At 46.4% G+C, this 25182-nt stretch overlaps 2 protein-coding genes and 1 long non-coding RNA gene across 3 annotated transcripts in view; 1 reads left to right on the top strand and 2 right to left on the bottom strand.

The window, feature by feature from the left end:
• Positions 1 to 1902: 1902 nt before the first annotated feature.
• On the bottom strand, positions 1903 to 13207 carry LOC144163080 (uncharacterized). Its single transcript, XM_077693879.1, has 2 exons — positions 13007 to 13207; positions 1903 to 2603 (listed from the first exon to the last, which is right to left on the bottom strand). Exons 1-2 carry the CDS (start codon positions 13042 to 13044, stop codon positions 2081 to 2083), a joined length of 561 nt encoding a protein of 186 aa, XP_077550005.1. The 5' UTR covers positions 13045 to 13207; the 3' UTR covers positions 1903 to 2080.
• Positions 5375 to 7561, bottom strand: LOC144163082 (uncharacterized). The gene is made up of 4 exons (XR_013320823.1): positions 6990 to 7561; positions 5958 to 6087; positions 5667 to 5887; positions 5375 to 5600 (listed from the first exon to the last, which is right to left on the bottom strand). It is a non-coding gene; the product is annotated as an uncharacterized LOC144163082 (long non-coding RNA).
• Positions 13208 to 13758: 551 nt separating the features above from the next.
• LOC144163076 (uncharacterized) overlaps positions 13759 to 25182 on the top strand; it is a 34799-nt gene continuing 23375 nt past the window's right edge. The window contains exons 1-8 of the mRNA XM_077693874.1: positions 13759 to 14070; positions 14329 to 14400; positions 15798 to 15916; positions 17678 to 17766; positions 17853 to 17924; positions 19517 to 19752; positions 21033 to 21113; positions 23590 to 23676. Coding sequence (XP_077550000.1) covers positions 14033 to 14070; positions 14329 to 14400; positions 15798 to 15916; positions 17678 to 17766; positions 17853 to 17924; positions 19517 to 19752; positions 21033 to 21113; positions 23590 to 23676 — 794 coding nt within the window. The 5' untranslated portion in view covers positions 13759 to 14032. The remainder of the gene's footprint in view (positions 14071 to 14328; positions 14401 to 15797; positions 15917 to 17677; positions 17767 to 17852; positions 17925 to 19516; positions 19753 to 21032; positions 21114 to 23589; positions 23677 to 25182) is intronic.

The raw sequence follows: 25182 nt of genomic DNA, 5'->3' as shown, positions 1-25182 counted from the left end.
CCCCCCTCCCCAACTCCGCCATCCGCGTATGCAGAAACGAACACAGTACAGTACCCATTACCATACCAAAATAACCAATTTTTTGCAAGTAATAAAGCTACTTGCCGCCTTAACTGCCAAAGTTGCAAAGAAAGGAGGTGATTTTCGTTTTTAATTTTGTTTTGGCGGCTTCAACTAGCATAGCATTCTCTACACGAAACATTGTTTGCACCAGTTCGAGTCCGCATCCTCAAAAATCTAAGAAGCATTGGCGGAGCCCATCGACTGCCGAACTCGTTTCATGGTAAGCGTCGGACGGATTTCACTCGCGACATCATCGGGAACGTTGTTGAGCTCTTCCCACAGTTCACCGATGCTGCTGTCTTGGTCCGGACTCGCTGCAGCGAATCCACATCTCAATCGCCGCTCCGAGATCATGCATTTCGGCGGCCACTGTAGGCGCCCAGAGTTCGATATATCGGATGTGAACTTCGTTATAAGGAATATGTTTCCCATGTATTTCTGTAACTGAGATATTTTTGTTCGATGTATAGCATAATTCGCTCTATCCGGGTTCGTTATAACCGGGTTTGACTGTAATAGTTTTCGGTTCGGTTGCTGCAACAAGATTTTTGTTCTTTAAAGGGGCACTGACACAAAAATTTTTCATCGTTTTTTTTTGTTGCGATAAGTAGCTAATGACCTATTTATCACGTGTAGAAACTTCATTTGCTTCTGCGCGCGACAGTTGTTTAATTAATGACGTTTTTAATGCGACCAGTCGCAGTTTCGGTTTCATCGGGTGCCGCGATAGGCTGGATTTGGTATAAACAAAGCTGCCCACGTGACTGTCGGACGGATATTACAAAGCATAGCTGCAGTAGCACTTTCGATTCCGCGCCGGCTGCAGTGTCTGCTAATGGATGCCCATACGTACTGATCTCGTCAGCCACTTAAAAAGCGACCGTGGGCGTGATGCAGGCGCCACGAGTGCAAATTGCTGCCGCGGTTAGAGAACGACGCGCGACGCTCGAGACAATGGATGGGGAGACGTGCAGGTCCGCCTACAGATGTGTTAGGCTTGACACTGCGGCGGATATTCGATTGCCGCTCTCGTAAGCGGTTCAGATGACGATTTTTAATGCAGTGCGCCATCGCATCATTGACGCTTTTCACGTATGTGCTGCCTTGTTTGGGACTTGAGCCCGATATCGTGCAGCGGTAAGTATACCTGCCCTGGCCTGCGCCACTTCGCGGCCATAGCCGCCGCCTGAGCAGCGGCTAGCTGTGCGGCTCGCCCAGTGCGCTTTCCGTGTCCCCGGCGCGTTTTCGCGTCCGTTGTATTAAAAAGCAATAAAAATAGAGTGCCTGGAATCGCTGTAGAACTTAGGTCGCGGCCAGCTGCCCGATGAGCCAACGAAATCCCGGCGCCTCCGCCGCAAACGATCGGATCGCTTGCGTTGCTCGACAGCAAAGATCGTTCGTTGCTCGACAGCAAAAGTTCCGACCTCCGATCGGAGCGGCGAAGTGCGGAAGCGACCAACAGAAACTCGTTAAGTGTTGGGATGTTAATTTACTCCACATCCAGGGAATGTCGATTGCTCGAGGTCATCCGCTGGTTGCTCGGCTGCGCTTCGCACACTTTGAAATTGATTATAAATATGTTCTAGGCAGTATTTGCCGCTGATATTTTGCAGGTGATGTATGTGTGTTCACACCAATCTATCTCCGAAGTTATCTCGCCTTCATAATTATGTGTCAGTACTCCTTTAGGTCAGCTTTTTGACATTTAAGCCATTATATCGTTGGTTACGCTATGTGTTGCGCTATATTAGCGCCAGACGCGGCAGGGCAGCAGTTTGCCGTCGGACACAGCGCTATAAAATACCAGTAGATTAGTATAACAGCGAAAGGACAATACAAGATTGCATAATAATTCATTTTATGTCAAGTCCAAGCTAATACAGTAAAATAAGGTAAACCTTCGTTAAGATAGAAAGTTTGATTAAGGTTCTATCGCCAAGCTGCCACACGCCCTTCAGAAAGCGCGACGACCACAATGTTTGCGAGTTCACGACGCGGCCTTTTCGACTTGGCCACTTCATTCCGGACGTAGCTGCCGCACTTTGACGTGGGGAGTTCCAAAGCGGGTCCTCTGCGGCTCGTGCGCCGGAGAAGCATCATCGAACAAGTCCAAGTCGCGCAGTCCTCGAAGCGCGGCGCGCATCCCGAACATGCTCTCCGTGGGCGACTCGAGCACGTCCGCTCCTGGTGCACTGTCCTCGAAGTCCGGCCAGCTGTCGTCCGAGCTCCCGGGGCTTGAGCTGGCGCGCCCGCCGTCAGCAACTGCTTTCTTTTTTCCAGCACCTTTCGTCGTTCTGCGTGTTGGCGGCTTCGCCTTCGGCTTATTCCGGGCCTTCGATGCCCCGCCTCCCTGGTCGGTCACCGCTGGCTGCGCTCTCGATGCTCCGGATGCCTCGGCTGCATTCGCTGGCGAGGTTCGCGGAACAGAGTGGGCTTTTCTACGAGCCCGACGTGGCGCCGGCGCTGTTGTGCTCAAGGCTGGGACTGCTGGTTGCGACTTCTGGGCCGTAATTCCTAATTCGACGCGTTTCTTTCGGGATCTGGTGAGAGGTGGCGAGTATTGTGCCATGATTAGGTTATCATTGCTGCCTACTTGGTGGAAAAGAACCGCTCAGAATCAAGGGCTGCACCAGTAGTACATACCCGCGCACATAGGGAAGGGGATTGGCAAAAATCACATTGCATATAAAATCGGAAGTACGCAGTCTTATTCAGTAATGTTCTTTCATTTTAGCACAGAACATTCAGAAATTACAGCCATAGACAAATGAAACGCAACCACAGGTATGGAGAATCAGAAACACAAGTAGTGGAATATCTTTCCGTTAAGTGAAATTGTCACATCTCGCAGTTACAATTGGGTTCCGGTAAAAAAAAAAGTATATCTCTCAACATACGTGAATTGCACCACTGCTTGGCCTGCACAAGCCATATTTGATTTTGCATACTCTGCTTCGTACTATTTCTGCTTCGTCCGGCTATCTGTTGAGCATTTCATGGGTGGTTCGTTCATTCACTGCCCAGTCATTATCATCATCACCACCACCAACAAGCATACCTTTGAACAACTTGTGTTCATTTCGTTTGCGTTGGTGTGCTGGCGACATTGGATGACTCTCCGTTAGTGTAAGACTTGGAAGACTTGAAACGCGTAATTTGAACCCGCTCTGATAAAAAGGCCAGAGCACTGCTGCAGACACGGTCATTGCTAGGCGATGCCTGCGCATCACATGTCGCTGTGGTTTTTATAAAGAAACGCTCCATGCCGAGGCACAGGCACTTAATTTACTCGATAGAACTGGACTGAGCTTGAGTAGCTCAGGCAAGCACCAACCTGGCAAAGTGAAAGACAAATTGTTATCATTCCACACGTGCAATGCAATGGCTTAGTAATTTGCCATAATCCGTGTGTTCCTTTTTCATTTGTCCATGACTGTAAGTGATGTACATCCAAGAGCAAAAGTTTACGGACCACGAAAGCAGCAATTTGGGGTTCTCTGCCGCACGGCAGCCCGGGGTACGATGTGCAGTATTTTTCATTACTTCTGTAACTACGACATCTCGCCTGCACACGGCAGTTAGTCGGACTGCTACTGGAAGAGAAATAACCTAAAATTGCCGTTTTCCTGGTCCGTAAACTTTTGCTCGCGGCTGTACGTGCACAAAAAGAGCACCTATCATACACATTTTTAACTTTTGGCTGCTGTAGTGCAGAATGTGTCTTTCTCATATTTGATCCCTTAAAATCAGGCTTGTAAAAGCGTAAAAAAAAAAAATCCATCGCAGAGTACTCATCTCCGCAGCTATGGGCACAGCAAAAATTGAGTGATTAGGCAGATTCGCCCAGAGAGTACACAAAAAGTACATGTACTCTTGGGTGCAAAATTAATCAAGGAATAAACCCATCACTGCAGCAGGCTGTGGTTCTTGCACAAGAAAACATTTATTTAAGGGCTTATCATGCCGTGTCTAGTTCGACCTTGACAGATTGACATCGGAGTGCTTGGCTGAAACAAGATTTCGTTTTGTAAAGGCAATGCAGTGCGTCTTCTAAAAATCACAACCAGTCAGCTCAAGTGAGTCAAAGTAGGGCCAGAAGCCTCTGCACAAACATTTTCCGCAGGCACTGGGTGGTAACTTCAGAAAGGATATTTAGAGCCACGTCCAGTGGTTTACTGGAATCACGCTGCAGCCCGCAGCAGGGCCACTGGGCAGGGAGGGCGGAGCTGCTGTACACGGCGGGAGATGGAAATGCTGACCAACAAAACCCATTTTGTTGTAAAAGGTGTGTGGCTGTAAGAGATACTTCTTTTTTACCAATGGGGGTCACATAGAAACGGACAAAACTCGTATTTCCGTCACAGGCATATCGGATGGCACAAAAAGCAAAAAGAACTGTGCTGCGGTTGGTGCGCGCATGAACTCGCAATGCGATATACGCATACCAACCAATTGCCTAGCTTTTCTTGTACAAACTCCCCTGCGTGTGAAGGGGGGGGGGGGGGTTTAGACGCATTTCTTACCTCTTAGCAACGCTCCCCCTGGTAGCACAGAATGTTGCCTGAACATTTTTGCAACGTTTCCCCTTAACGTTGCCAAAACGTGGCTAATGTCCGCTTTTTTTAACGTTCGTGCAATGTTAACCAGAAACATTGCGTCAACATGATATTAGCATTGCTCCAACATGGGCGCAACGTTTGAAGGGTGTCGGTCTAATGTTTGGATAACGTTTTTCTGACATTCGCCAACGTTGCTCCACTATTGGAGCAACCTTCCAACCACGTGCGGGACACATTTGAACAACGTTTATGAGACGTTTTTTGATGACGTTGCAGCAACTTTTCACCTACATTTTTGCAACGTGCATACCGCATTTAAGCATATCACTGTACCATTCATACGTTGTGATAACATCGCTACAATCTTGCAGCCACTTTAGATCTACGCTTTTAACATGCAGTTAGCATACAAGGAACCTTGCTTCAACGTTCAAGCAATGTTTCTCTTACGAAGCAATAATATTGCAGCAATGTACAGGTAACTTACAGTTACAGATATACATGCAACAATAACTAGATGAAAATAATATAAGTTAACTTTTTCCTAGAGAGGCGATTGTTGACGGCATGATAAGCGAGCAGTTCAAACCTCGTCTGCGTAAACTCCTGAAAGGTATAAACCGGTATTTTAGACCTGTATATTCATACATTTGATCCCTACACTGATCAACACACACAATTAAGGCAGTCCGGCAAAATAACGAACTAAGAAATAGCGAAATTTTAAAGCAAGGAACATGCAGCTAGCGTAAATAACAACATTGACACTCTTTAAGATGAAAGGACATGTGCGTTTTATTTTACTATGAACAATCGAGCCGAATACGTATGCTGTTAAAGCCTTGAATTTCGCAAGTACGCTGTTTCAGACGACGTCTTCGTTTTCCTCCTCCTGGGCTTGCTGTTTGTCTTGACAAGTCAATTTGATGACATACGTGACGGCCATGAACCCAGTATAGGGTTGTTACTGCGACACTTCTGCGAAATGAACGAAAGCTGTAGTTTAGAATTAACAAAGTTGTTACAGCATAGACAATATCTCACCTCTCAGAACACCAGGAATTTTGGTATACAATATGGCCGCATCGATTTTCTTGTACTGGCAGTTCAGATGAGATTTTACAACCATTCCTGGAAAACAAACAAAAGGGCACTGCTGTAACACATAGGGTGCTCAAAAACTCACCTGCACTTTGGATGACGTTTGCTGCCAGATGAGCTTATTCGTGTGTCAGTTTTGTGGTACTGGTAAATCTGAAGGCATTCTGAAAACAAAACAGAAGTGGTGCAGAAAACTGAAGTGAAGCAAATTTTAGCTAATGGGGAAAATCTTACCTTTAGGAAGGAATATAGCAAAACAGGCCTCTCCACTTTCCACTTTGTCTTGCTTGTTTAACTTTTTCTAATGCCTGTGTCAACTAAATTTATGACACGCACATCGCATGAGTGGGTTTCTCAAGCATTCCTGGAAAACAGAAAAGGACAAAAGTACTTAATTGTAGAAAATACCTCACAGCTTTCTTTACATGAGTAATTAAGTGAAAAGTCTTCAGACAGCGTGCAAGAGAATTTTCAATTAACAAGAGAAGCCGACCAACTGATGACGACGTGGCACGTCGTCAATATTAATTGAAAGAAGACGATAATTGCCTCAGTGCCCATAGACATAAAACACAACGAACAAAAATTAGAAAACATGCTATTGTCAAGAATGAACACATTACACAAATTACAACCATGTATTTCTTTGGTTGCCTAATTTAAATTTACCGTTTGCTCTCGAAAAATGTGCTTAAAACTGGCAATGAGCTGTTTTTTTTCGTATGCCATTTTCTTTAAAATTATCAGCATCCGACGAACACCAGCTTTTCACATGGAAAGTTTGTGAATACTACAAAGACGTTAAGGCGTTGTTTTACATCGTACGATGGTTAGCATAAGCAGCTGATAACATGGCTTAACTGCAACGCTAAATAGTGTTCTGGAACAGCGTTCCGCTGAAACTCGCGTGAAATTAAACATGACAACGAAGTTAAACTTATTAGTTTTATTTTTCGCGTGCGTTAGCAGCTGTGGCGAGAAGTAAATTAAAAGCCAATCGTACGTATCAAGGTTCTTGCAGAACCTACACTCGATTTCAGCATCACAACAAAAAATCTACTGAGCGCCCACCTCATTTCGCATTAAATTCTTTCCATACAATTTAAGCGCTGAATACATGTTCCACCGTTTACAAACGTACGCATTCACAAAAGCAAGAAGGATATGCTTAGAAGCTAGAAACGGGAGGGCAGTCTTGTTCCCGCTCTTTTACGGTGTAAACTGCGTTCGAAAGAACGAGGTGAGCTCAAAAAAACGAGCGCTTACCTTCACTGGTCGGTTGCTATGAACTTAATTTCCAGCCCACAAATATTCGCCGTAACATGCGGCCACACAACAAAATTTCGTATTGGTGCCTTCTCCATTCCGCTTGATTGTCAGGAGGGCTGCTGCTCGTTTTTGCAAAAGCGCGCTCGTTTCTGCAAAAGCGCGCGCTTTTCGTTCGCTCTCCCCGACCCAACGCGGCTGCCAAGCGCAGAGGAGCAGGAGGGGACCGCTCTACGAGGTGCGCGCACGTGTGCGCGTGTGAGAGGAGGGTAGTACGCTGGCCAAGGACGAAAGAAAGCCTTTTCTTTTCGGTGTTTTTTTTTATGGCCATCCCCCACTTCGCGCTCGGCTGCTAAAACTTCCTTTGCGACTCTCTCTAGAAGGGACGGGGCGACGACGAAAAAAAAAAAATAATAATAAGGCATGTAGGAAGAAAGGAACGCGCGAGACGGCGTGCCTCCCTGCACCCCGCCCCGTTTCTGAGAACGCCTGGCGCCCTGTATTTCGTTTCGCGCCAAGCAGAACGCGACAAGTGTTCGATGCATTGGAGCCTCTTACGAATAAAAATTACACCAGGGAAAATCTGAAGATATATGTGCGATGCTAATAAAAGGGAACAAAAGCGAAAATGGGGAAGTTAGTTTTCAGGTTACTTGGAAGGTTCACCAGGGTTAGGTCTTTGTTTTGTTTTATTGTTTTATATATGTTGCAATATGATGGTGCTCTGACTTTGGCGCTCGAGGTAGGTGAAATGTCTATGGGGAAGTTAAAATATAAAACAGCCCACTTTATGTTTTTTATTTCAAACAAGGGTGCAAGGTGTGGACTAGTTGGAACGTTCGCTGATCAGAGGGGCTATAAAAATGACTAAATTTCACATGAAGGGGGGCAATTTAAAGAACATAAACTTTGGGTTTGAATCCTTTTCATTAATCAACTGTAATTACTGCGGCAACATGAAAGGAAAACACATACGATTGTAATTAGCTGGCGACATGTAGGGCTCGCACTCCCACGTCATAGTTGCACAGAAGTTTATATAGCTTGCATATAAAATTTCTCCAGTACATTAATTTTTTCAAGCAGTTATGAAAATCCAGCAACAAGGAAATGTTTGAGCCTTCTATCTAGATTATTTTTGTCTAAGGATATACAGGCGGCAACATAAAAACAACCCGGCCATGCATGATTTAAAGGGACCCTAAATACGCTTCCAAAGGTCGCCATTTCAATTGCGCAATCGCTAGAATACCCCTTCACGGCAACGTATACCAAATATTACACCTATTACACCTAACCAATAAAAACATGAAGTAAAAATTTGGTCTCAGTACTCCTTTAAGGCAGAAAGTTAACAGTGCGAGATGCTTGTGAAAACTTAGCAAAATGGAACTGGAAGTTTCCCTTGTCGATTCACGATTACCTTTTTATAATACAGCCGTAATCTACTACCTAAGAAAGGCGTGCAATGTTTCAACAATAGGAAAGGAAAGTTGGGAAGACATTTGTGGGTGCTGTTTTCTGGCAGGTATGAAAAAAAGCTGTATTAAGGGGCATCTGCGCGGACTTCTTAAAGATACGGTCAACACGTCGAATGAAAAACACGGAGTATACCCGGTCAGTTTGTCTTTCCATATGGTGCAGGTTCCCCAAAAGAACGTGAGTTGTAAAGAGGCCGCGTAAAATTTGGGATGTACATGGTGAAGTGAGTGTAGAGGAAGCTAAGTCGGAGCAGAGTAAACTCGATACTATTTGATGACGGCATAAAAAGTTATTTTCTTGTAGTAATTCCAGTTTATTCAGCAAATAATTAGTGCGAAATAACACACGGCAATGAAACCCAAGTTCTCATTCGTATGTACTGACGTCGGAATGCTGCGCCGTCCGTTTCATGCGCGCGTTGGGTTAATTAGCAGGCGCTGTATTCGGTCAGTTTCCTGGATATATGCGGCATGCACGTGGACAAAAACGCACCCGACTGGCATTTGTAAAATACTCACAAAAACAGCCTGATAGCTGGCCATGCGTGACAACGCAGTCGAGGGTGAAAGCTGCGCGCGGCTTTATCGATGCGCAGCAGCTGTTTTGCTCTTTAAGTTTAATGATGTGTTAAAATCGCCCTAAAGTATCTGATTTGACTGATTATCAGGTTTCACGCGCCGACGCTATAGACGATGAGGCGTGCCGTAGTAGAGGGCTCCGGATTAATTTTGACCACCTGGGGATCTAATTAGCGTGCGCCGAAATCTCGAACACAGGCATTTTCGCTTCTCGCCTCCACACCCGCAAAAAAAAGCGGCTGCCGCGGCCTGGAATCGAACCCGCGTCATAGGGCTCAATCCTTGGGCTCAGCAGAACAACAGCCACCGTGGTGGGTTCCTAAAATAACTAAATCACACTGAGACAATCGGTATACCAATCGCATGAGCGACACGGCCTGCAGGGGCTGGTGCGAACCGTTAGCCCTGTATACCGCGCGGATGTTCCAAGAGCGCATTCACAGAATGGCAAATTCGGTCTCGTACATCAGTGAAATGGTATTATTTGGGTGACATTTACACGGATCTAAGTTGTTTTACACTGGAGGTAGTGATTTTGCAGAGCGTGACTGTCGCACCTACATAACTTGACTGGCTTTCATCTAGGTGTGGCACAGCGACGCTTTAGGTGGATGTTCATAAATTTCACGGGGACTGGACTTCACGGAAACACGTCCATAGCTAACAAAAGCGACCACTTTCAGTTATTGTAAGTCCAATCTGTCATCAAGAAATTCATGTGTCAGATGCACGCCGCCAAGAAATTTTTGCGCGTATACGTCGTACGCGCGCAAAAGTGAATGACAAAAAAAAAAAAACGGGTATAGAAATAAGGTGCCTCGTTGTTGAGTCATATCTTCAAATTATTGTGGGCACCTCACCGTAAAAAAGTACACATTTGTTCAGCAACTCATATAAGAATTAAAAGTGCGACTACCGCACGACGAGTAGAGAATTCATTATTGCTTTTGAAAGTGACTGTTTTTGAGCGATATTACGAAGGCTGAACTACAAATGGGACATATAAATGGAGTAGGGGTAAGCAACAATTAGGAGGCGAGGGGGAATGCAAACTTCTCGTTATTGTTTATTGCTGAAAACAAATAACGCGCTGCAAAGATTGGCTTAAACTGAGCTTGCTATTTCGTAAAACTAAGAGGAAACAGGTAGAATATGGACATTTATATCTGTAGGACGTAATTATGGTTATAATAATTACGTCTGCATGACTAACAGAGGTTCGATTTCTTCCACGTGGACGAAATCGTAGCGGGCCCATGCGCCCGACACAAAGCAATGTCGCGGCCATACACGATAATTGCGGATGACGCGAGCTCATGCACGACACCAATAACTTAGTGAGGCTAGAAAAAGCATTGGCTATGATCAGGAATCTGCCTGCCTAACCTGTTAAAATTCTGTTCTCCAACATAAACGAAGCCTGTTTGTGTATTTTAATTATACAGAATGATAGAGCAATAAATGAGCGTTTTTGCAAGTTTTCCTGAACAAAACAATCTTTTGTTCGCGCTCAATATTCAATCGAAGGTGCCATATTTGTGGTTTATTTTGATTAACACCAAGAACGGCGATGGGATTTACCCGCTTACTAAAAAAATGAAGTAACAACGAATTTCATTTATGGGACAGCGGGCGGCCATCTTGAAAAAATGACCGTCTTAGAACGGCGCAGCACCTGGCTTTAATGAAACGCACGATGCGCGGAAAGAGGGTATTATTTTATTCTAGGCTGTATCCACTCTACATGTAGTAATATTGTGTGATCATCCAACAAATGAGAGAATAAAATAAACGGATCTGCCGCCGAGATTGGTTGCGCCATCCATCGAACCGGCAGCACGCGTTTCTTTCGTTTTGAGAAACGTTCAAACGCTCGCGGTTCCTTTTACATTTCATGGGGGGATCTACACGCTCAACCACTCCTCCACATGCATTTCTGCAGTTTTTCGAGAGCCGTGTCTCTAAATGATCACACATCGGTGTAGGGTGCCCTGCTGTCTGCCTCTGAATAACTTCAAATCAAGTACAGGTACCGCCCTTTGTTCCGTTATATTCCCCGGTCTGGGGGTGCTACCTGGACCTGTGCATTGGCGGATCCAGAGGGGGGGTCCGGATGTCCTGACCCCTCTCTTAATTTTTGAATTTAAACCTCCAAGAAGATGACCACTCAGGTCGCAAAAAAAGGTGAATTGATGACTTGTATTTCTTATGGTTTTGCTTTCACTAAATTTCGGTGAATAAATAAAGCTCCTCCTCCTTCTCCTCCTCCTCCTCCTCATCATCATAATAATAATAATAATCATAATCATAATCCCCCCCCCCTCCTCAGAAAAAGCCTGGATCCGCCCCTGGTCCTGTGGTATATCACCAGCGGATATCAGAGAGGTTAAACCAGATAGGCGATGCCTAAGAAAACGGCATCCATTCACGAGAACAAGATTTGCCCATTTGGTGTAGCATTCGGCGAAAACTTCCCGTACTGGGAGAGGCCCTCGTCCTGCAGTGGACAGGCTGACGATGGGGATTTCATTTATGTGCGTGCGTCGTGCGTGCGTGTGTGTGTAAGTGCCGTATTCTACGCAGTAAAGTGCAGGAGGCGATGGTACAGCTAGTGAACTAAGGCGTCCGTTGTGCATAACCATTTGAACTTTTATAGGCGACGTAATTCCTCCAGAACATGGGTTAGTGTGGTGTAACTGGTGTTCACATAATAAATCAATGGAAAGCTGCTATACATTCAACATTCCTCAATATTGCGGCAACCTAGATAAACATGCACATAGCAATGTTGTTTCTGGGTTTTTCGTGGGCATTGTAGAAACTGTGGATCACATTTATTTAACCACACTCCCGAAATTAACGTATCCCGACGTTACATGTACTACATCGCAAACATTCAAGTCTGCTGTACGGGATCATTTGAATTTTTAGGCAGCTTATGTAACTCCCCATACAATCGTTTAACATCATAAATATGACATTTGCCAACATTTGGCAACATTGCTGCAACGCAAAAAAAAGCGTGTAAAGGGCAACGTTGAAACGTACGTTGCATGAATGTATCCAACGTTGGCCAACATTTGGCAGCATTGCTGCAACGCAAGAAAACGTGCCTGTAGGAAACGTTGCCTATGCGTTGTTTGCAAACGTTGCGTGAATGTGTCCAACACTGGCCCACATTTGTCAACATTTCTGCAACGTGAAAAAACGTACATATGGGCAACGCTGCCCATCCGTTGTTTGTAAATGTTGCGTGAATGTTGCTGAATGTGCCCAACGTTGGCCCACATTTGGCAACATTACTGCAATGTGAAAAAATGTGCATACGGGCAACGTTGCCTATACGTTGTTTGTAAACGTTGCGTGAATGTTGCTGAATGTGTCCAACATTGGCCCACATTTGGCAACATTGCTGCAATGTGAAAATACGTGCATACGGGCAACGTTGCCTATACGTTGTTTGTAAACGTTGCGTGAATGTTGCTGAATGTGTCCAACGTTGGCCCACATTTGGCAACATTGTCACCACGTTGTGTAACGTTGCCTAACGTTGCACAACATTGGCAACACGGCAGAAACGTTGCGGCAACAATTTGTGCTACTAGGGGGGCCCCCAATCACTGCATATAGCTTCTTGCTGATTAAAAGGAGTTCAAATGGATGGAATGAAAAGTTTCTGAAGCCATTCTTCTGCTTACATTTCTATCCTGGATTAAAATGACGCGTGTATCGACTTTTGCTGAAAGCCAGTTTTTCATACTTCGCTCGCACTAGATCAGCACACAACAACAGCCAGAAACGTTCGAGTTCGGACGCCACTAATGCAAATAGTATTTTGGGTTTGCCCCAATCCCGCAGCGGCGCAAGAGGCAATTCTGCAAGCCCAGAAGCACTAGCTGCTTCTCGGCAGCACCTTTAACATTTTATCAATTTTCATCGTTAATAAAAAATACTCACCCATCTGTAGTGCCACGTTTGCTAGTGCAATGCTCCATCTAACGAATGCGTACAGCCAACAAAATCGCCGTTTGAACTCAGCTCCCGTAAAGCTAAAGGTCCATTAAAAACACGGAGGGAGTAATATTCCGGGGAAGAGTAATATTGAGAAACTCTATGATGTTCACGATTAAAAAACTGGCGCCATTTTTTCATCCCAGAGCTTACCTTATGAACAATGCGTGCCCAATCACGTCCACGCTTATTTTTTTTTTAGTGCCAACGTTTGCCACAAGAGAGCGCCAAAATTGTTCTAGTTCGCACAACACGTACAAACAATTTTGTTTTCATTGGCACGCGACATAGAGGCAAAAATTATTTTCAGCCCTCACTGGAAATAACCAGGCAGGTAATTAACGTATCACTTGACCTCGCTTACTGATTTGTGAAAATGTGCACTAATGCCCATCTAATTTCGTACGTTCGTTCTCGATTGTCTGTTGCGTGTTCGTACGTAGCGTGCAAACTAAGGAACACACAGGAGTACTGCGCTGTTGACGGCATTCTTTTGAACTAGGCGCGACGATGCTCATGCATCTTGATAAAGTATGACGATGGTGCTGCTTTTTATTGACATTGCTTCGGGTGTGAGGTAACGCAACCTTTTCCAAATAAAACAATATTTAATATTTAGTGTATGTTTACTGTATCGAATTTATTGCATTGAATTCGTATCTTGAGCAGCACTTTGTCTGCTTCACTCCAGTTTGAACAGATGAAGTGAGGCTCGCGATGAAAATTCATGGCAGGCAGGAGATTCTGAAATTATTTCACTGATGAGTGTACAGATGTCAAGCACTTTTTTGTTAAAAGCTGTTTTAATTGCGAAACCTTGCGTGCTGAAGCCCTACCGGTGAAAAGCAGCACTATTTTTGTTTGGTTTGTTTTCCCTTAGTCAAAAAAAAAAAAAAAATGGCGCCAGTTTTTTAACGCAGGTGTGTTGGATTCCTGATAGGGCGCTGTATTCTTCACTAATGCTTTGGTTAGATGGAGCATTGCAGAAGCAAACGTGGCACTGAAAATGGGTGAGTAATTTCCACCAACGACGAACTAAAGTGAAGAAAAATTGAAGGTGTGACCGCATTTGTTGCTGCTGCTGTTTGCGTTAAGGCTGTCAAACTAGGGCATTTTTGGTGGTTGTTTTGCGCGAAACTACTGTGGTGTATTCGGTTATTTATGTTGAGAGCGTGAGTGACGTGTCGAGTTTCTGTGCTGACAAGACCTGACGAGCAAAAGCATATCCGAGCAGGCGCCGCAGTTGTGACTGGTCCTGTATATTTCAGGGACAGCTCGTCGTTTCTCTGGAACCAACTGGTGTCTGGAGAGCCCGTGGTGCTTGGAATTGACGCCTACAGGTGAGACGCGTATGCCGATTCGTTTACTTGGTTGTTACTTTCTGTTCTGTCACTTTGTGCTTACGGTGTGCCATACTGGGTTTTTTCAACTGCGAGCCGTACAGGTATCGGAGTCCCGTGGTACCCTCAGCTACAGTGCACTTCGGGAATTCCTTTAACCCAACAGCAGTTTGACAACCTTTTGCCTGATAAGTAAAAGGGCAACCACCACAGTTTAGCAACAGTAGGGAAAAAAGCGTCACTTAAGCTCACTTAAGGCGTCACTTAAAGGGACCCTGCAACACTCTTTGAGCAGTGCAAGTAAACCTGCGCGACGTTTAGATTACACTGCCGGGAATACCTGAGCCAAATATTACACGTGCACGTGAAGCGGTGAGCGCGCAAATCGATGTGAAAGACGCGGAAAAACCAACCGCTCTCTCTTCAGTTGTCCTCATTATGCATGGCCTAAGGGACGTCACATAGGCCACGGCTGCCCGATCGGCTGTCACTGGTCAACTTCGCTGCTAGATTCTCCCATTTCCGTCGTCGTGATCGCTGCGTACGAACCTCTTCTATGCCTGAACCTGTAGGCACAGTTTCGCCGTTTCTTTTGTGTTTTGAGTGCGCTCGGAGTTTGAGTGATGAGCTCAATACTTCCCTTTCAACGCGACCACTCGACTACAAACGTTTATTGCTTCAAAAACGCCCCACCAGCCCGAGCGCGCACTTGCGAGCAGGCACCTATGCCTGCTTTTTTGTGGCACCAGACCGGAAATAGGCCCCTCCGCGTTGCGGAGAAAAGGAGAAAACAACCCGGCATGTGATATATCGAAGGCCGCCGAAGAGAACGCCGCGAGCCGCCCCCCTCTCCGGGAGAGAGCGCGCAGCTTTCGTCGCGTTGCCCGCGGTTGAGTTGAGAGGGAACGATTATGCGCGATTTCTCATCGCGCGTAGTTTCGTTAATTGTGAACGGATTTTCATAATTCTTGCGGGAGGAGATTTCTGGGACAATAGACTTTATCCCAAAATACATTACTAGTAGTCGATGGCAAGTGTTGCAGGGTCCCTTTAAGTGAGTCACATGCTATCGGCTGAGGCAGTGGTACGAAGTATTTAGTTTTTCAACTGCTAGGTGTACACCGTCAGAGCGAGTCATTGCGTCATTGCACTGAAAGGTCGATTTCACCATTCAAGCTGCCACGAAAGGGTCGATCTGTGGCTGTGAATGTTGTCGAGAGGTGTGGCTAGTGAATTGCTGGTCTGCCCGTGAACACGCGTTCTCATTATGTAGGGCAAATAAACGTCCTGCCGACTGTGTGCCAATTTTACACCAAAATCTAGTTTGAATGCGCCGTGCTTGGCATCAGTACTTGGTGCCATTGTACTGCGTTGTCATTTTTCCATCTCCTGCCCAGGCCACCATCCTTCAAAATCAAGGAGCAGGTGCTGAATACTGCCTTTCGGGCGGCATTGGACAAGCGCGCTGAACCGTGCGTGCCTTCTTCACTTACAGGGATAGTGCAGGTCTCCCCAGGTATGTCCCAATCAAGTCGCATGTTGTGTCATATGCTGAGCCCCATTTTCTACAAACATGTAGTTGTTTCATCACACTGCAGTCATTGTTAAGCTAGAGTGTGTGCCGTCAGCCAAGCCTAGCCTTCTTTCTCTTTTTTCTGGGTGCATATTGTCTTCCATGCAAGCAAAAAATTGCATTATCACTACACCAAAGTGGCCATTACAAGTGCTTCATGTATTCCTACAGTGAGATTTCGGCGCACGTTAAAGATCCCCCGGTGGTCAAAATTAATCTGGAGCTCTCCACTACGGCGCGCCTCATCGCCTGCGTTGCGTCGGCGCAATCAATCAATCAATTATTCCTACAGTGTTTATTGTCATTGCAGTAATTCTGACGAGGCTGTGGCTTGTACAGCATATGATAAATAAACACTGCCTGAATTTTAAAATAAGAGCAGTAATGAACAAGGTGTTGCTAAAACCCTGTTGAAATACTCTTCCAGAGATACGGAAAATAAAAGCGGCGAAGAAAGCATATCGTTGACACATTTTGAAATCTAGTAGCATCCATGGGGAAAACTGGGCTTTTGCAGCGCAAGTGCAGTCAGTATTGGGCTAATCAGGATGTATAAAATGTGTGGGATAACTGGAGCAATTGGGTTTGTACAGTCCGTAAATGGCCCTATCCAAGTTTTTGTGATGTGTAGCTCTTCTGATGCATGGTCTCTTACGTGCCATTACTTAAAGCTCACAAAGTCCAAAGTTTTTGACTTCAACGAGCTGTCGGCTGGTCTGATTTCAGTAGCTTAGCTTGAAATCACAGGTGTTATATCTAATGGTAAAATATATAAACACTGCATTGCATGTCACATTGATGCTTACTTTAGTGCAAGAATCCCAACACCCCACTTGCACAGTGCTAGCTGCTGGGAGTGAAATACACACATGCCTAGCTGTTGCGTTGTTACGTTCTGATAGGTGCAACATTTTGCGCATACCTTAGAAAACACGCTGTTACAACAGCTTATTACTACAACATTCCACTAATAGTGGATTCGATAGATCCCTGGTTAAGTTCCGTAAAGTCACAAGCTGTTTTGAACCCTGAAAGTTCCTTCAAGTAAGCAGCGTAAAAAGAAATAAGATTGATGTTCACTGCACTTTGGTGCGCGGCATGGGCCTGCCACAGTCGTCGTTTGACTGTACATTGCTTTCCTATTCTGGCGCAAATGCTATCCCTACGGGGCATTGCCATTCAGGCCACATATCATGTCTCCTCTGTTCCCTGTGAGGTACTATTGTGATAAATTTAAATACGAACAACAATGCGCGTGGCTTTCAGTACTCGCCGTGCATCCTGGCGATGGGCCGCGTATGCGTAGTGCGAACAAGTTACGAGATTTTGTGTCCAGCGTTCATATGGAAACACTCTCGTTCAGTGTGTGAGCGTTTTTAGTTAGTCTTTCTGCCGCATTCGGTGCCTGCTCACGCTAGGGTTGTCTAACTTCGTCTCTGCGCTGAGTGAAAACGGCGCACGCAGCTGTATTCCTTCATTTTTTATTTCGTGCTGAGCGCCCAATGGACGATGGAAGTACGGTGGTCTTTCCATATGCAGGTTGGTCACAAACTCTCGTAACTTGTTCCTACTGCGCATACGTGGCCCGTTTCCAGGATGCGCGGCATGTACTGCAAGCCACGCGTTCCGTTGTTCGTATTTGAATTTATCGCGATAGTACATTGTGTCCTCGCTTTACCAGCTACGCTCTCACTCTGCTCCCAGAGAATGACGGCATTGTCGTGCTGCTGGACCAGGTGCCGGGCAATCCTCCGTCTCCGTTGCGACCCAACGTCGTGCAGATCCCGTGCAAGGTGCTGTGCCATCGCCTCTGCACGCTTTTAGCGCCTTGCCGTTGTGTAGCCGACGGCTTACCGTGAATTGTGTGCGCGCTGCACAGTTTGACAAGGCTGGGTCTGCTGGGACTAATGCTGCTGGTGCAGGCAAGGAGGAGTGGCTCTCAAAGCTGACGGTGAGTGGTGGGTAGATTTCTTCGATGGCCGCCTTATCTCGAGCAGTTGCAAAGGAAGCGCACATTCTAACAAAGGACGGACAGAGTTACACACCACAAGCGCTGACTATCAACTGATGGCTTTATTGCAAGCGGCAGAAAATAAATAGCACACTTACAGGGGGAAAGTGCACACAAAGAGATAAGAAGAAATAAGAAGAGAAGGATACCCAGCCTGTCAAAGTATTATTGCGTCACTGAATTTATCGCCACATCCCCTTTTCCCTGGCCTCCAAGAATGCGATTTCCTTTGGCGTGATAGCTAACGAGGGCACACTAACACATTTATCACCAGTTCTTTCAATCATTGCAGCTTCAACAAGTTCCCTCGTGGTCTGGTTCCTGCTCTTAAAGATTACTGTTGTGTAATGAAACAGAGGGATTCGACCAGCACAGAGCAGGCAGTCGCGTACGTGCTGCCACACGTGGCCTTGTGAAGCCCGACGGACATTGTAGTCATGTTCTTTCAGCCGTTCATTCAAGCATCGGCCTGTCTGGCCTATATATTCCTTACCACAGGCCATAGGAATCCGGTACACAATCCGGTTGATGAGCTCTTGCCTGCTATGGAGCAGGAAACAAATCCATTTGGGAGATCCAGCCCAGATAGAGAGAAATGGAATAGAATTGGGCACAAAATTTGGGTCAGGAGACAGGGAGTAGGTGAACTGCATACGTGACAGAATGGGCAGCGAGGGTTAGAATAAGAAATGTCTCGAGAGAACCAGGAGGAGTAGGGCGTTAAAATGAGGAAAATTTTGGGGTTTGGCGAATGCGGGATAGGAGAGAGTCCAAGTGTTTCGGGGTGGACTTTGCCTTCAGCGAACATCAATAGGATGATAATGATGCTGACGGTGGTGTTTGGATAGCTAGCAGACGAGCTGAAAGTGCATTACTGCTGATTTCTTGCAGGCGGTGTAAGTACAAAGCACTCATGGCACTTGTTTAGTGAAGTAAAATGAGGCTGTATGGTGTTAGCTGTACTGCAAAGCCCGCATGGAGAGCAGTCATTGGAGGCCTGGCCATTAGGAATGATTTGCAGCAACACTCACAGCAGCAGTATAATCTTATTAAAACCAGGTACATTTAGAGAGCAAGCTGTTTTACGGAAAAAACAATAACAAACAAATGTCCAGAGGAATGAATATTTCCGCAGCAGCTATCACGTGGAGGTTGCTCGTTACGCCTGGTTGAGTTGTTTTCAAGTTCTGTTCTTAAAGAAGTGTTTGGAATGCATGGGGCAGCCATGCTCACGAACAAACGAAACAAATGAATGAAGTGAACAATCTTCACTGTTGGTGCGCATTTGTTGGTGCCGGGAAGCTTGTCGAAACAGTGCACTCTCTTACACCTGCACGTGTGCAAAGAGGGAGCGCACATTGATTACCTTTATGAGGAAGTTCTCAGCGACTTGCAGCAGTCTGTTTCCTTGTGTCGCGATTGCACAAATTTTGAAGTGGAAACGTGGTCTCTGGAAGGCCGCAGCAGTGGACGTCTCTGCGCCTCTCGTTCTGTGTGTCATCACAGAGCAGCTCTGCACTGCCCTTGTGCAGGCGGCCGAGGACAGCTGGGCGTATGCATCGCTGGAGTGCGGCCTGGGCTTCCAGTTGGCGGTGGTCAGCGGGGAGCTGCGGGGGCGCACCCGTGGCCCCTCGTGCGAGCTGGCCCTGCAGATGGCCACCCCGCAGCTGCCCCTACGCCTCGTGCCCCTCTTCGCCATCCCCGTGCTCCGCACCGGCGTGCAGGACGCACTCACCGCTCCGCACACCGCCGCCCTGCCGGACTTTGGGTGCGCTCATGTTGGGCGTCGTCGCAAGTATTATGGTGACGCTGTTTGTTAATTGGGTGGGTTTGTCGTGATGCATTGTCATCGCCGTGACATCACTGACTGGAAGACGCTAGCGGGGAGCAGGATGGCACCTCCCGTCCTCTTTCCACTTCTTGTGTCCGTGATGGCCCGCTATAGCTTGTATTCACTGGCAAGGCACGCATGCAGGCAACCATGTGAGTGCACCGTCACTGGTTACGTCGGGCCCCGCGGGATGGCGGCACTTGTCCGTGCTAAGCACATGATTTGTGTTGGACGTCCCAAACTGTACCCCATCAAGCGCAAAGTAATGCCTCGACTCCAATGTGAGTGCGATTAATCACACCTCTGTTGACACCACCATTGAGAATCCGGCTGAAACGAAGCAGACGACGCACGCCGCTGTTTTTTTTCTGCGGCATGCGGGCGCAGTGGCAGAAGCCGCGCCACGTCCATGGCCGTTTCCAGTGTTGCCAAGTGAAGAAATTGACAGCTAAACTTTTCAACGAATACTACCTGTAATAAGAAGCGATGGTACTGCAATCCCCATTCTCATGTAAGACACTGCAGAGTAGACATTGAAGTAATGGGGCGGCTACAAATATGGGGGATATGGATTTACGTGCATGGTTTCTGCATTACCTTAAAATTCGTGTGTAAAAAAAAATTCTGCCTCCCTATCAAGCACCCTAGGCGGAGGTGTTCACTAAAAGCTGCCGAAAGGAGCCGTCAAAGGGTCAGCTGTATGCTCATGGCCTATGACAGCGAAATGGGAGGCTGCAGCCATCCTCTCTGACTCCGTTCTTCTTGGTGTCCCCCCTCACACACACACACACAACATTGCATTGCTGCTCTTATACCCAGCATACTGTGTCAGTAGCAGCAAATGGAAAAGTTGGAAAATTGACTACTTAGAGCTGACGCTGTAAAATATTTGCTAATAAACAAGCCCAAAGAGGACACAAGAGGCATGCCTTTGCGAAAGTGTAGATAATGTGTTAGTGCAACGAGGAACGCATGGGAGCCAAGCTTTGTCCTATTGTCTTCTCCTTGGTGCGAGTTTCTAGCGTGGTTTCTAGTGTGATTCCTAGCAGTCACACAGTTCCAGAAGTGAGTATAGTGGATGCTTTTCCAAGTCTTGCTTTTCTGACTTGTTGCACTGCACTGTTCGTTCCAATGAGCTACTATATTGTTTTATCTCAGCTAAGGCAACACTGGTCAGTTCGTGCAACTGAGAAGACCTTGCAATGCTTTGTTTGCAGGTTCGTGACCTTGTGCGGGGACCATCTGTGCTTCCACTTCAAACACCAGCTTGAAGACGGCGGTTTCAACTTCATCGGGGTGTGAGTTGCCGAATATCAAGCCTTCCGTATTGTTCGACAGCACGTTTAATGCAACCTCTGGTGCTAGGGTACCTTACGGGCTGTAAAGAAAAGGCACGAGTGTGTAAAATCTAGTCTTCTGCACACGTCTTCTATGCGGGTCCAAGCAGGGAAGTACTTTCGATTTGTTTTGAAAATAAGAACGAAAAAGAAATTCATATGCCTTACAAATAATTTGGTACCATAGCACAGTACGTGTTAAGCGGCCCGCTGTTAGTATTTGTAGAATATAGCTAGTATAATGCGAACATCGAAAAAAATCTGTTCTACCCCTTGGAGGGCCTCTATACTACTTCACACAAGCACTAAAAAGATGGCGAATTTCACTACTACACTTCTCACATATGTGTGATACTACATATGCTAAGAGTTTTTTTGCTTGTTTGTATGTGCAGTATATCTTGGTTAACTGCTACAGGTCTTCTTGGCATTGTATTTTTAGGCTGCGGTGGCTTTAAATAATGAGCACGACTTTCACTGGACAGAAAAGCTTGTTTCAAATTTTCAAGAGAAAGAAACTGAAGGACCAGGTTAGCTTTCTCTTGTGCTGTATTTGTTTTATTCTTCTACAATTACAACCTCTGTCAGCTTGGGCAGAGGAAAGTGTGGTGTACCAGGTGTGTCTACGGGGAATATTAAGTAACAAAAGCTTGATCAGGGCTAGTTGGTTGAACATACTGAATAAATTTGAGGCGCTAAACAATGGGGACCAGAAGAAACACGTAGACACAGACAAGGCGCTTTTCAGGACACGCACGTGTGTTGGCAATACAAGCCGCGCGCTAACAAGCAGCTGATTCCATTTGATAGCTTGATTGATTTGATTGATTGTAGGGTTTAACGCGCCGACGCAACGCAGGCGATGAGGCGCGCCGTAGTGGAGGGCTCCGGATTAATTTTGACCACCTGGGGATCTTTATCGTGCGCCGAAATCTCGTACACACGGGCGTTTTTGCTTTTCGCCTCCATCAGAAAAGCGGCCGCCGCGGCCGGGAATCGAACCCGCGACCTTGTGCTCAGCAGCGCAACGCTTTAGCCACTGAGCCACCGCGGCGGGTCGTTAAAATCATATATCCGTCTAGTTGCACTATTTGAGAAACAATTTTTAAAGTAATGATAGTAAATTAATTTAAAGTAATTTGATAGCGCTCACTCAAAATTAATCAAAAGAGGTGTGGCCAAGACATGCATCACCTCAGTGGCTAAGGCGTTGCGCTGCTGAGCACGAGGTCGCGGGTTCGATTCCCGGCCGCGGCGGCCGCTTTTCTGATGGAGGCGAAAAGCAAAAACGCCCGTGTGCACGAGATTTCGGCGCACGTTAAAGATCCCCAGGTGGTCAAAATTAACCCGGAGCCCTCCACTACGGCGCGCCTCATCGCCTGCGTTGCGTCGGCGCGTTAAACCCTACAATCAATCAAATCAATCAAGACATGCATCACGGCAGCCTTAAACAAGTCGTGCGCGCACAAGGTACAAGACGCATTTAATGAACAGATAGCCCGGCTGAGCACTGCGGGATTCTCTTCCGCAGCTGTTTCTGCCGTTTGCGAAGCATTGCTGCAAAAATTTAAACAAAAACAGAGGGAAGGTGACATGCAGAAGAAAATAGAAAAGAAGAAAGTTCACGTTGTCCCGTATTGGCACAGGATCTCGCATAACCTCAAAAAAGTTGCTCAGAGGTACGACATCAATGTGGTGTTTAGCGCGCCCTGCAAATTGGCGAAGGTTTGTCCTATGATGAAGGAAAGGAAGCGGCAATCGTGCTCCAAGAAGCACGGCGAATTATACACGGAATGCACCATGGGAGTTGTATAAGAGATTCCCATGAGTTGTAACAAGAGTTATATTGGCCAAACAGGCAGATGTTTCAACGACAGAGCGCGCGAGCATTGTTGGGCTGTAAAAAACAATGCAGGGGGCCACATGGCTGAGCACTGCAAAAGGTGCACTCAGCAGGGAACTAAATGCACTCCGCTCTTCAAACAGGCCACGTTTTTAAAATGGGTGAGAGATAGGCAAGAAAGAGAAATTGTGGAGGCGTACTTCATTCACAAGGCGGGAGATAAGTGCATCAGTACACCATCGGTCACATTATCATTCAAAGAACTCCAGTTTTTAGATGGGCACGTGTAGGTTGGCACACGTTGTTGGGGTGACGTCTTTGCATGACGTCAAAACAGTGTATTTAATCCAGGGGTTGTCACTAATAAAGTTTAGTTGGAAGTTGGCGCCTTGTCTGTGTCTACGTGTTTCTTCTGGTCCCCGTTGTTTAGCGCCTCAAATTTATTCAGTTTACGGGGAGACTACTGCATTTTGCTATTGCATGAGGAGGGGAACTTTCGCTGGGGGGGAAGGGGGGGGGGGGCACATTGTGGCTCGACTGGTGACAGCCAGCACATCCCTTTACCACCTCCATTGCCCTTGGTGGGGCATGCAGCTGGGTGAGCGGCGTGGCCTCCATCCAGCACCCTTTCATCTGGCTTGTGTGTGCCCAGTTCGTCACCAGCCAGAGGCTGTCTTCCAGGTGAGCAGTTGGCCTGCTTCCAACATCTCAAATCGGAATTACATCTAGTGCACTAAGCGGGACTTCAGAAAAAAAAAAAAAAAAAACAGGTGCCACATCGAAAACTCTGCTGCTTAATATCGGAATAACGGTGCTCAATACTGCTTTTGAACATTTGTGGCCCAGGTGTGGATGTGTTGGGCTGTGCCCTTAATCTCCACAGAGCATAGTAAAAACAAGTCTCCAACTTCTTCAGGAACCATGCAGTTACACATTCATGTGATTCAGTGTGTCTAGTGCAGTGCCCTTTAACCACGAGGTCGCGGGTTCGATTCCCGGCCGCGGCGGCCGCTTTTCTGATGGAGGCGAAAAGCAAAAACGCCCGTGTGTTCGAGATTTCGGCGCGCGTTAGATCCCCAGGTGGTCAAAATTAATCCGGAGCCCTCCACTACGGCGCGCCTCATCGCCTGCGTTGCGTCGGCACGTTAAACACCACAATCAATCAAATCAATCAGTGCCCTTTAACTCCTTCCTTACGGCAGCATTCCGGTGATTTCAAACGTCCGGCGAAAGCTAAAAAAGGTGCCTTGCAGGCAACTAACGTCATCTGGCGCATGTGTTGAGATGGCGCCGAGAGTGAAATTTGAAGCTGCAATAGCGGCGAGTTTTGTGAAAGTGCGCTCCGCAAACGCAGACAGCTGTGGCAGGGACTTTGGCAGCTGCTGCTGCTGATTTTTGTTACCCCAGCGGCAGTGATGACTCTGCCAACAACGATGCGGATTCGTCAGATTTTAGTTTTGATGAAGATGCTCCCGTTTGAATACCTCAGACTTCGACAGGTGCTGCCAGGTTGGTTCGTTTTTGAATTCGCGCTGTACTTAGACAAAACGAGCTTCCTATCTGATGACTGCGGTTCTGCTTTCATGTGTAGGGTCGGGACAACGTACGGCAGGGATATTTTGCCAAATGCACCGCGCCATATCACATTATCACCTTCAGATAGCCTGGTGCTGGTGTAAAATTGGCACTGCGGAGCGATGTGCGCTGCTCCTCACTAAATTTTTTTTCTTAGTTTTTTCCACTGCAGTGATAATGATTTCGTCTCGGAATGCAAACAGGTATGCTTGGATGCATATTTTAGAGAGACCGACTTACACTCGAGTAGCTTCAAGGAGTGGCGCAGCCGTCAGTAACTTCTGCTAGGTTGATGGGCCTGGGAAAATCCAAAATTTGGTGTACAGTGTTTATGTATATATTGAACCATAGCCAAGGAATGTAGGAACAATTTGCATATCTTAAAATCCTTGAAATAATTTTTGGGCTCAGTAAAATCGCCAATTTGTGCTTTGTGTATACTTTTCTTAGCATTTTTTTTCTGATTTTACCAATAAACTGTAATGCACCTTTCACGAAACTGATGTTGTGTGTTTGGAAGATCAATCTATAAGCTACAATTTCATGCATACCGAGGCTAAATGTGTGCACTAGTTCAAGAGAAAAAAAAAAAATTACACCATCTTCGCGTAG

This window comes from Haemaphysalis longicornis, unplaced genomic scaffold, assembly GCF_048455015.1.
Source record: "Haemaphysalis longicornis isolate Haplotype H1 unplaced genomic scaffold, Haemaphysalis longicornis Haplotype H1 scaffold_12, whole genome shotgun sequence".
Taxonomy (NCBI): Eukaryota; Metazoa; Arthropoda; class Arachnida; order Ixodida; family Ixodidae; genus Haemaphysalis; species Haemaphysalis longicornis.
The sequence above is the reverse complement of the archived record's forward strand: the minus strand, read 5'-3'. Positions and strand labels throughout refer to the sequence as shown.

Bases quoted from the DNA above. Each gene is read 5' to 3' on its own strand.
- LOC144163080 (XM_077693879.1), bottom strand. From the start codon at position 13,044: ATGGAGCATTGCACTAGCAAACGTGGCACTACAGATGG. The intron at 2,604-13,006 runs GTGAGTATTTTT...ACCTCTCACCAG, and splicing joins AAACGTGGCACTACAGATGG to ATCCCGAAAGAAACGCGTCG.